Here is a 12,172-nt window from a genome sequence, read left to right as displayed (position 1 = left end):
ACCGGGACTAGAACCCGGTGTGCCGGCGCCGCTAGGCGGAGGATTAGCCTAGTGAGCCGCGGCGCCGGCCATTCTCATTCTTTTTCATGTTTTCTGTTTCCTTTTGTCAATTCCTTTGTCAGATTCGTTAATAGATTCTTTGCGTTTGGTGTAAGCGTCCATCTTTGGTATAAAATGTCTTTGTCTTACTGATTCAAGAGGAAGCAAAGCATCTTTATAAGAAGAATCATCACAAATATACAATATGGGAGCGTTCCTAATGTCAGACATTGTAATGTCAGTCCTAGCTTCTGTACCTGACCTGAACTGCAGCAGTTAAACCTTAAAATGGGGTTTGAGTGGTGCTATTCTCTGCCCTGTACAACAGAATCTCCATCCCTAGGTAAAGGGTGAAATGATAGACTTTGCATAATTTATCATTTGTTAGACAAAGTGGGATTCCAATTTTAGCAAAAAGATTCTATTTATTATTTGAAATATACAGTGACAGAAAGAGGGACACACACACACACACACACACTGCAGTCAGTCTTAATCTTCCATCTGCTGGTTCACGCCCCCAGTGGTCATAACAGCTGCAGTTGGACTACTGATGTGAGGAGCCAGGAACTCCAGCTGGGTCTCCAGTGTGAGTGACAGGCACCTAGGTATGTGGGCCACCACTTTGCTGCTTGCCGGGTGCATTAGCAGGAAATTAGATCAAAAGTGGGGATAGGCCTTGATCCCATGCACTCCAATATGGAATATGGGTGTTCCAAACTTGGGCTTAACCCGCTGTGCCACAGCACTTGTCCTAGGATTCCAGTTTTTCCAGGGGACTTTCATTTGGGTAATAAGGCTGTGCTTTTGCCTCCCTATAATAGCCTCTCCTTGAAGGACCAATGTTGCTCGCAGCAGCTGTGGAGCCTTTATTTTGGGGTCAAGGCAGCACAGGGAAGATGGTTCTGAATCTTACAGTTCCTGGGTGCCTGCCTTCTGCCTGGGTAACTGACAGTGTATCTCTCCAGGGCCAGTGTGCTGTATTTGGGATGGAAGGTTTTAATAGACTGGAGTGCACACCTGTGGAAGCTGAATGTAAACATGACCGCATCATGTAGGGTGCTTTCTGTTGCAAGGGACAAAATACCACACCCCTTTTAGGGACTTACACAGTGGGGTCTTTATTATCTCACATTACAAGAAGTTCTGAGTCAGGGTGCTTTTAACTGAAGGGTGCTCTTTAGCACCCTATGCTGTCCTGGGATGTTGGCTTTCTCCTTCAGTCTCCCCTGCGCAGCACACTCCCCCTGGGTCTCACTGGCCAGGATTCAGTCCCTTGTCCATGCTTGGTGTACATGGCAGGTTGGAGCTGTCTGTTGTGGTAGTCTTTGTCGTTGTGTTCTTAGGGCTTCAGACAGTAAGTGTTGCGTGGGTAAACAGCTGGGAGGGCCGTAGTCATTGACTCTGTGGTCTGATTGATGCAGACATCCCTTCACTTAATTCTGTATGAACTGAGGCCCAAGTAGGTCCAGTACATTACAGTAGAAGGGAATTGAATCTTGTTATTAGAAAGATTATCTTCATGCCCCAAGCCTGCCCCCTCTGAGTCTACCCGTGGACACTTTCTGGACAAGTATAGACCCCATTGCCCCTCCACAGTATGGTCCCTTTCAGTAGTTGAAGATAGCATTCCTGTTCTAGTTTTCTTTGTCCTAAATTCTAAACTTTCCCTAAGCATTCCTGGCATGATGAGGTTTCTGGACCCCATCTTGTCTTTAGTCTGTTGTTGAGAGCACTATTAGATTGTCTCAGAATGGACTACCTGAGCAGTTGTGAGTCTGAAATTCTAGGACGTCAACATGGCAGCCTGTTTCTCCTTCTTGTCTCTTGGGGTTGCAGCCAGGGCACTGCAGGGCAATCATTTCCTGTAATCACTCTTGCTCCTATTTAGGACAGAAGTTGAGTCCCTAAGTTCATTTTAAATCTGTGATCCTTGAGTGGTCTTCCTCTTAAATAAAAGACTAAGTAGAATTGCTGGCTTTGTGGTGTAGTAGGTTAAGCCACCACCTATGACACCAGCATCCCATGTAGATGCTGGTTCAAGTCCTGTCTGCTGTACTTCCTGTTTAGCTCCCTGCTAATGTGCGTGGGAAAGCAGCGGAGGATGGTCCAAGTACTTCAGGCCCTGCACCCACGTGGGAGACCCAGATAAAGCTCCTGCCTCCTGGTGTTGGCCTGACCCAATCCTGGCTGTGTGGTCATCTGGGGAGTGAGCCAGCAGTTGGAAGATCTCCTCTTTCTCTCTGTGTCTGCTTCTCTCTGTGTACCCCTAACTCTGCCTTTCAAATAGAGAAATAAATCTTACAAAAAAAAAGTCTAGGTAGAAACCTGGCATCAAGGTGGCAGGAAAATGGACGAACCACTGTCTGAGTGATACCTCGACACCTGGCCACTCCCTCAGAGCATCACAAAATCACTTCCATATTACAGGAAGATTTACCTTGAGGAAATCATAAATATTCATAATACACGAGAAACACATCAGCAAAGTTGCCAACAAGAATCGGCAATAACAACCTGTGTTGCAGCCTCCAGTAGTGAGCAGCTCTGAGGGCAGGGGCCCAGCAGAGCCAGACTCCCTTGGATCAAATCCCGGCTCTACCTCGTTCGTGTTTGTGTGAGGCAGTTATTTATAACCTCAGCGAGTTCCAGTCCTCTGCCTCTAAGAGGCACAGTGTCAGTATACACCACATGGTGTGCTTGTGAGAGCTCCTGGAGTTCATAAGCCTAAAACTCCAAGAACAGGGCCTGGTCTGCGGCAGCAGCCCATGTCTGTGGCGCCTCTTGTTCCTGCTCACCGTGGTGTGGCCTCTCAGGCCAGCCCACTTTTCTTCCTTCCCACTGTCAGTGTCGTGTTCTGGTTCCTGTGGCTGCCAGAGCTTGTGCTCTTGCTTCCCTTTTGTTCCATCCTCAGCTACCACTGAGGGAGGAATAGAACACATCAGGTCTGGGCTGAAAGCTCTCAGGGCTCCTCAGTTGCCCTTGTTAGATCTGAACTCCTCACCATACCCCGCAGGGCCTTCTGGTAGCCGCAGGTGTGATTCTGCGCTGCCCTCCTTGCTATTCCAGACACATCTAACTGCCGGCAGTGTGTAAAATGAGACCCTCCCCCTCTTTGCTCTCTTCTGCGAGGAAAGCTCCTAAGCATGGTGCCCGTGTTCTACTCCAGGAAGCCATCCCTTCCCTGATGGTGCTGAGTCCTACCTGTGAGTTCCTGGGATTAGCACCCAGCAGATTCTGTTGTTTCTACCTGTGACTTTCCATTGCTTCCTAGACTGGACGCTCCTTGAGGGCTACAATTTGTGTCTGGTTTACCTCTCTATCAGGAGCCCCACCCAGTACCTACTATGGTTTGATTATTAAATATTGAACAAAAGCAGGTGTTAACTATAGGGATGTCAATACTATTCTTTCCCATGATCGTCTAGCCAAATCATTACCTAACCATGCAAGTGATTCCTTGTATAGTTAAAAAAAGTTAAATATGTTTTATGTATTAAGTCTGTAATATTATGTCTCTATTAATATTTCTAGTTTATTTTTTATTTATTTTTTGACAGGCAGAGTGGACAGTGAGAGAGAGAGGGGCAGAGAGAAAGGTCTTCCTTTTTGCCATTGGTTCACCCTCCAATGGCTGCAGCGGCCAGCGCACTGCGCCCAGCACACCGCGCTGATCCGATAGCAGGAGCCAGGTGCTTCTCCTGGTCTCCCATGGGGTGCAGGGCCCAAGGACTTGGGCCATCCTCCACTGTATTCCCTGGCCACAGCAGAGAGCTGGCCTGGAAGAGGGGCAACCGGGACAGAATCTGGCGCCCCGACTGGGACTAGAACCCCGTGTGCCGGTGCTGCAAGGTGGAGGATTAGCCTAGTGAGCCACGGCACTGGCCCAATATTTCTAGTTTAAATGTGTGATCTCATTTTGCATGCATATTGTATTTCTGGGGTGCTGTTTTGGGGGAGTGTTTAAACACACACACTGGATGGGCATAGGGGTTGCTCTGTCTTGAGCCAAGGAAAACAGAAGAAAGAAATGACAAATGGTGACATCTGAATCTTCAACTAGGTTTGATGCTATAAGCGCAGAGCTGTTCAACTGGATCTTGAAATCAAAGACTGCCATTCAGACCACAGAGATAAAAGAGTATAAGAAGATGCAAGAGACTTCAGAAATGAAAAAGAAGTTGAAGGTAAAACATAAAACAGAAATATCCTAGTGAATACGCTATTTCATCAGGTGGGATTTGCTGTTGGCTTAAAAGTGGAGTGGAATCCAAAGCACCCTGTTAAATAATTATAGCCAGAAGATAGCTTTTAGGACAGTATAATAAAATCTGAATCCAGCTACCATTAGATCTTTGCTTTTTCTTAGTTTCTCCTGTATCATTGAGAAAAGCATAAGGAACCCTTCCTAAGGTGATCAGCTATTATTACGATTATTTGGCTTATTTAGCTCTACCTTAATTTGTGCCTAATAATGTATGCTTTGGGTTATGCTGAAGATGTTTTGCCTTCTGAACACAAGAAACTATTTCTAGTATCAAATCTAGTATCAAATCAAATGTATTCTCTTTATAAATTAAAGAGTTAAAAAATATATATACTCAACACTTTGTATCTGTGGCTGCCTCCTCCACAGATTCATCCAACTGTAGATAGAAAATAGTCAGAAAAATATTTCCAGAAAGTTCCAAAGCAACAGAGCATGACACTGAATAACACGAATGAAGTGATGTGCAGGTACACCTCGTGGGTCCTTGGTCTCTCTGAGGCAGTCCTCAGTCAGCATTGTTGCGCTTTCCCTTATGTCCTGTGTACTGAGGCCTGTGATGGTTGCCTGTCCACGTGTGCAGATTTATGTCTTGTTCATTATTTCCTAAATAACATAGTACAGCAGCTATTTATATTTAATAGGCATTACAGGTCATCTAGAGATGATTTAAAGCACTTAGGAAGATGTGCATAGTTATCCAAGCACTACAATATTTTATATAAGGGGACATAAGCATTCATGGAGTTTACTATCCACTGGGGTTCTAGAACAAATTCCTTGAAAATACCAAGGGATAATTATATTAAAATCAAGAATCACTCCTCAAATATAAAGAACAAAGTACTTTTTAGGCATTAAAGTATATTGTCATTATTTAAAAATTATATAAGAAATATGCTTACAGTTAAAGTTTATAGACCTAAAGTTATACTTATGAAATGCATGAAGTTTGTATGCATTAAATAAAAGGTTTCTGGGGGAAAAAACTTTAAAACGGTGAGCAAATCATGAGTCTTGAGGTGTCTTGTGGGGGTACAGGCATTTTCTAGACCACACTTAAACGTAACTACCTAGAGGGAGACTACAATGACAGAAGCATGAGCAGAAGGCTACAGAAGGCTGTGGAAGCCCCAGTGAGCGTGTAATCCTCTGCGGGCAGCCATGAGAGCTATGGTTCTACTAAAAGATAAACTTTGACGTGTTAAAACTTTTAAGAGTTTATTTCAGTAGGTAGAGATTATGATAATGGAAGTGATTTGGGGCTCTGTGCAAAGAATACAAAGAGGAAGTTTTGACAGGGTAAATGTGGAAACAGAGCGAAGAAATTATTTGATTGGTTCAAGTTTGAGCAATTAGCTTGCTTGGGCTATTCCAATGGGACATTTAGGACGATATAACTAATGTCAAGTTGATTGCCAGTGATTGGATGACCTAAAGTTTTGTTTTCTTTCAAGGTAGCTACTGACAGGAATGAATCTGAACTGATTTTCCATATGTTGAGATAGGAATCCAGGCCTCTAGAACCCACCTCAGTCTAATGATCTCTCATTGAATTATTTTAACACATTTCACACTTGGCTACACCTTAGAATTGGCTTTAAAAATTACTGATGGCTGGGTTCCCCTACCAACAGTTCTGAGAACTGGTCCAGGGCTAACGTGGATCGTCAGGATTTTTTAAAGCTCTCAGATGATTTTAATGTGAAGCGAAGTGTAGAATGACTGGAAGGCAATCACCTTGTTTATTTCACAGTTGGCACAAGTGTCTGAGGAGAGCCATGGAGTTCTTGTCTTCCTGTCTGTATCCCTGACGTGACTGTGGCATGGCAGAGTAGTGACTGTAATAGCAGAGACTTTGACTTTTCCAAGTAGCAGTATTGACAATAATACTGATACTGACAGTAACTGTTACCATTTTTTGGAATTTATCATCTCATTTAATCATCACAACCACCTCAAAGAATAGGAAGTTTTATTTCCTTTACACAGGTGAGGAAACCAATACAGTTTACCCAGAGGCTTATAGCTAGTAATTGGCAGATATCTTGGTCTCCCTTAACCCAGCTATAAGCCACACCAGAGACCCTGACACTGAACCCTGGGCTGATCAGTCCCACTCAAATACGCCTCTTTCTTCAGGCTTTTCTCCTTCCATCCCTTCTTGCAAATGTGAAAGACTGGTTCTGCTCCCTCAGGCACTCTGGTGGCTGTAAGTTTTCAAAATTTATCCATTTTGTTTTATTTCTTTATTTGAAAGGAAGAAAGAGAGAGGGAGAGAGAGAGAGAGAGAGAGAAAGAGAAAGAGAGAGACTGACTGACTTCCATCTACTGGTTTACACCCTAAACGTCCACAACAGGTGGGGCTGAACCAGGCTGAAGCCAGGAGACTGGAACTCAGTACTGGTCTCCCATGCGGGTGGCAGGGGCCCAACTACTTGAGCAATCACCTGCTGCCTCTGAAGGAGTACGTTAACAGGAAGCTGGATCTGGAAAAAGGGCTGGAACTTGAACCCTAACACTTCCATATGGGCTGCAGTGGTCCAAGCGGTAACCTAACCACTGCTCCAAACACCCACCCCTGGTGGCTGTGTTTTGTGTTGATACATTGTAAAAGTCAAGTCAGAGAGAACATATGGTATTTATCTTTTTGGAACTGGCTTATTTCACTAAGTATAATGGTTTCCAGTTGCATCCAAAGTAACAGGATTTCATTGTTTTTTTTTTTTTTTTTTTTTTTGCCATTGTGTAGTATTCCATGGTATGTGTTATATATACATATATATATTATATGTTATATATGTGATATATATATATACATATATATATACACACACCCTAATTTCTTTATCCAGTCTTCAGCTGATGGGCATCTGGGTTGATTCTGTATCTTAGCTATTGTAGGAGTGAAGTTGACACTTTATGATGTGATGATTTTGAACAACCCTTGGCTTGACTCTTGTGGAACCATGCTTTTTGTTTGTTTATTTTTTACATTTTTCTTCATACTATTTGTTGATCCCTCTACTTAGTGTAGCATTAATTTTTTTTTAAAAGATATATAGTACTTTGAATGTTATATTATTATTATTTTAGGATTTATTTATTTATTTGAAAGAGTTACACAGAGAGAGAAGAAGCAGAGAGAGAGAGAGAGAGAGAGAGTCTTCCATCCACTGGTTCACTCCCCAGTTGGCCGCAATGGTCAGAACTGTGCAGATCCGAAGCCAGAGCCAGGAGCCTCCTCTGGGTCTCCCACATGGGTGCAGGGGCCAAAGGGCTTGGGCCATCTTCTACTGCTTTCCCAGGCCATAACAGAGAGCTGGATTGGAAGTGGAGCAGTCAGGTCTCGAACCAGCACCCATATGGGATGCTGGTGCCTCAGGCCAGGGCGTAAACCTGTTGTGCCACAGCGCCAGCCCCAAGCATTAATCTTATGAGGATAAAGTTGACCGAAAATAGATCCTTGTAAAAATTAAGAGTGGGAATGGGAGCTGGAAGAGGAAGAAGGGTGGGCATACAGGTGGGAGGGAGGTTGGGTGGGAAGAATCACTCTGCTCCTAAATCTGTATAAATGAAATGCATGAAGTTTGTATTCCTTAAATAAAATTTCAAAAAGTAAGATAAAATAAAGTTTGTAGAATATCCTTGACTTAATGGAATACCAACAAATAATATTGGGGCTCAAAATATTTCTCTTTTTTTTGTTAATTTCTGTTCAGTGATCTTTGTTGTAACACATTCAGTTCTTTTTACTGAAACCATTATTTTTATGCTGTGGCATACTCAAGCTGTGAATGTGAGTTGATGTCTTAGATGATAAACACTAAGTTTACATATTTCTCCTTGATTAGAACTGACAGTGTCCAAATATTTTTCCTTACAAAAGAAACCTAAGATTTATAGTTGCTGTTGTTATTGTTTGTTTGAATTTGCCTTTTCAGGTTTATTCATGTTTGGAGTGCTGGTGGGTAGCCTGGAATTCATAATTTTGAATTGTAGTTTTCTCTTGGTGAACTTGGAAATACCTAAGAGAATCAGGGAGCATGGGCAAGGGGGAGGGTGTGGTTGGATATATCACATGCTCATAAGTCTGTGTATATGAAAAACATGAAGTTTGTTCACCTTAAAAAAACTTAAACAAGAGAAGTATATAACAAACCAAAGACAAAGCCATGACAGTTTAAAATAACATCAACATTGTATTGAGGAGAATTGAGGCAATATTCTAATATTGGGAATTTATCTCCAGGGATTAGAAAAAGAACAGACAGAAAAGAGACCCCGACTGGATGAATTAAACCAAACTGGACAAATCCTTGTTGAACAAATGGGAAAAGGTAAGGATCTTGATTTTTTTCATATTGTTTATATGCTAGCATCAAATAATATTTACAGCTTGATATATCAAATACTTATTTTAATGCTGCAACTTTTTTTTGCCAAAAAAAAAAAAAAAAAAAAAAAGATTTCCAAAAACAATTTTGTAGGTAGCAGAATCCTTGGGAAAAAAATGAAATCTTATACTGAAGCTGATTATAAAATAAATAGATTGAAGCAAAATTGTTCTGCTCTGTTATGGGGTCAGGAAACCAAAAACCCTGAACCTTAGACGTGCAGTTAAAGTCCACTGGTGTTGGAGTTTTCAAAAACCTCATCCTTAGGAGGTATATATTGTAATTTATTTTGTAGGAAGGTAACAAAATAAAACTTAATTTTGGCAACATGGGAGAAATTGAATATACAGCAAGATAAACCCATTAAGGGCATTTGGCCCATCAGTTTCAGTACATTGCATTAATTTACTATAGGGATTAAAAAAATAGTTGAAGTTGATAAGGGTTAAATTGTAGTTGAAATAAAATTAATTAATTAATTTACGTATGTATTTATTAGGTGGGAGGAAGAGGGAGACGGAGTGAGTACAGGTTCACTACCCAAATGCCTGAAATGTCTGGAGCTGGACTTGGGCTGAGAACCCAAGTCTCCCACACGAGTGCACTACCTAGTTACTTCAGCCATCATTGTTGCCTCCTTGAATCTGTACCAGTAGGAAGCTGGAGTTTGAATTGGAATTGGAACTCAGGCACTGTGATCTGGAATTTGGGTTTTTTCTTTTTTTTAAGAGATGTACACTTATTTATTTGGGAGGTAGAGCTACAAACAGGGAGAGGGAGAGACAGAGAGAAAGGTCTTCCATCTACTAATTCACTCCCCAAATGGCCCCAAATTCCGGAGCTGGGCCAATTTGAAGCCAGGAGTTAAGAGCATCTTCTGGGTCTCCCATGTGGGTGCAGGGGCCCAAACCATCAACAAGGAGCTGGATCAGAAGTAGAGCAGCCAAGACTTGAACTGGCGCCCGTATGGGATGCCAGTGCTACAGGTGGAGGCTTAACCTACTACTCCACAGCACTGGCCCTGATAGTTTGCGTTCTTGAATTATCTATATTTTTACTTACCTATCACCTCATCTTCTTGATTGCTATTTTTTACAGGTTTTAAAATTTTACTTACGTTGAAACACATTTTACTCACGTTATTTTACTTAAGTAAAGTTACTTACTTTACTTATACATTTACTTACATTGAAACAAAGCTGTACTATTTTTACAAATAGATAACCTATACACACAAATCACTTTATAGAACATTTCTGTCTTTTCAAAAAGTTCTTTGGTGTCCCTTTTGGATTAGTTACTCACACCCTCTCCCTCACCTAAAAACCATGATTTTTGTATTTTTTTCCTTTGATAATTATTGCCTCCAGCTTTAAAAAAAAAGTGTCCATTTGTTTTGTATATGTACTGGGTATATATGTATTCACAAACATATGAAAACACACAAGACATACTATATATCCATAAATGTGTTCAATGTATGATAATTTATTTTGAAATTACACAGATTATTATTAACCCATATATTATTAGATAGATTAAGTTTTTCCTTCAAAGAATAAAGATGAGTAGAGGAGCATTTCTTTCCACATTCTCCCTAGCAGATTGCTTGTTGCCCTACTTGGAAATTACCCTTTCAGTATTTACTTGAAAACACCTAGAGATCAAAATTTCCCTTGAGAAGCAGACTCTTTCGATAATTCGATTTGTGCCAGTCACAATCGTAGATTCATTCCTTCTTCCTCAGCCTGTGCCTGGAGACTCGGGCTGTGTGTGGTGTGGATGTGGGGAAGCTGCATCAGTGGGTATACTGTGTTCACCCCATTTCCATAACAGCTTTCAGTTGTGGAGGGGCAGAGTTGTGTGTCAGTCAGTGAAGATGGATTGGAAGATTTACCTTAGTGAGAAGTTGGTGAGAGATGTGCTAACAGTGAGCTTGGTAGTCAATTCTTTTGTCCTTTGCTTTGTGCCCTCTGGTAAGTCATGGAACCCTTTTGTTTCCACGTGTAGAAAGTGAAGGAATTTATTAGGTTAGTGTAGCTTTTGATCAATAAAATCTTGTTGTGAATTGGCAGGTCTTGAAAACATAATGTGGAATTCATGTGAAAGTGTTAATACAAGGTTAGGTGGAGCATTGGGGGAATATAAGATATGTGGTTTTATAAAGGAATGAATTTTGGGACCTAATGTGTATGTGTCTAATTTTCTAGGAAATCTTTTATATTTTCTATTGATATTTTTTGAGCACTAGTAGAATGAGAAATGCATTCATTAGATTTGTTTAAAAATTCATTAAATTTGTTTAAAAAGGTACATATTCTGTTAAAAGCTTTGAATGATGTGGGATACTGGGAAAAAGGGACATTGGTCTGAAAAGGGTGTATAAAATTTGAAGTAGTTTCCTTACATTTTGGAAGGTGTCTGCCTTTTTCTAGCAATGGAATTAAAGAAATCTCTTTTCTTTCTCCTACTATCTTGTCACTTTATCCATTATTCCAGGTTTTCACTATTGCATAGTACTTTTCCACATGTGTTTAATGATGTTAATAAATTTTAAAACACAGATAATTAATGTAGAGGAAATTTTTCACAGAGTGAAATCTGGCCAGAGTCTGCCTAGATAAATGATTGAGTGCAGTTAGGAAAGCATATAAATCTCTCTAGTAAAACAGATGTTCAAATAATCATGACACTGTTTCCCTGAAACTAGTTTTGTGAGAAAGTCCAGCACAGCCAAGTCTGGTAGGTGTTTCCCGCCTGAAGCATTTAACTTCGGTTTTGTGATATCTCAAAGAATATAAACATGTTTGGAACATGAAATAATTTTTTCATATGACTTCCACAGCTAAAATAACTGATTTTCTTAGGTTAGCTGATTTTGTTCCTAGTGATCGTCAGCTAGTACAGTAGATAAATTGGGCACTTGGATAATATATCCTTATGAGTATTTTGTCCCTTTTGTATAATTAACAAAATTATATGCTATTTGGCTTTTGAGTAGTCATTTTCTGAAAGTTGAGCCATCCTATAGAAATAAAAAAATTTAGAAGTCTGCATCTTTGGGAGCAAAACCAATATTTTAAAGACAATGTGCTTTTTTCCATTTTTTTAAAAATAAATATGTATTTATTTGAAAGTCAGAATTACACAGAGAGAGAGCTCTCTGCTGGTTCACTCTCCAAGTGGTCACAATAGTCAGTGCTGAGCCAGGCTAAAGCCAGGAGCCAGGAGCTTCTTCCAGGTTTCCCATATGGGTGTCAGGGGCCCACATACTTGGGCCATCTTTAGGTGCTTTTCCCAGGCCATTAGCAAGGAGCTAGTTCAGAAGTGAAGTAGCCAGAACACAAACCTGTGCCTATATGGGATGCCACTTCCCACTTCACCATAATTCTGGCCCCAGATTTCCCTTTATAAGATGCAAACTGTGTTTTAATTATTATCAGATGTTATTGCAACCAGCAGTATCTCA

At 40.9% G+C, this 12,172-nt stretch overlaps 1 protein-coding gene across 1 annotated transcript in view; it reads left to right on the top strand.

Annotated features, from left to right (window-relative positions):
- The window catches only part of UTRN (utrophin), a gene marked incomplete in the record, with an annotated part of 519,651 nt that overhangs the window by 108,088 nt on the left and 399,391 nt on the right, over window positions 1-12,172 (top strand). The window contains 2 exon segments of the mRNA XM_070073468.1: window positions 4,103-4,226; window positions 8,559-8,646. Of these exon segments, the coding sequence (XP_069929569.1) occupies window positions 4,103-4,226; window positions 8,559-8,646 (212 nt within the window).

Source organism: Oryctolagus cuniculus, chromosome 5 (genome assembly GCF_964237555.1).
Source record: "Oryctolagus cuniculus chromosome 5, mOryCun1.1, whole genome shotgun sequence".
NCBI lineage: Eukaryota > Metazoa > Chordata > Mammalia > Lagomorpha > Leporidae > Oryctolagus > Oryctolagus cuniculus.
The sequence above is the reverse complement of the archived record's forward strand: the minus strand, read 5'-3'. Positions and strand labels throughout refer to the sequence as shown.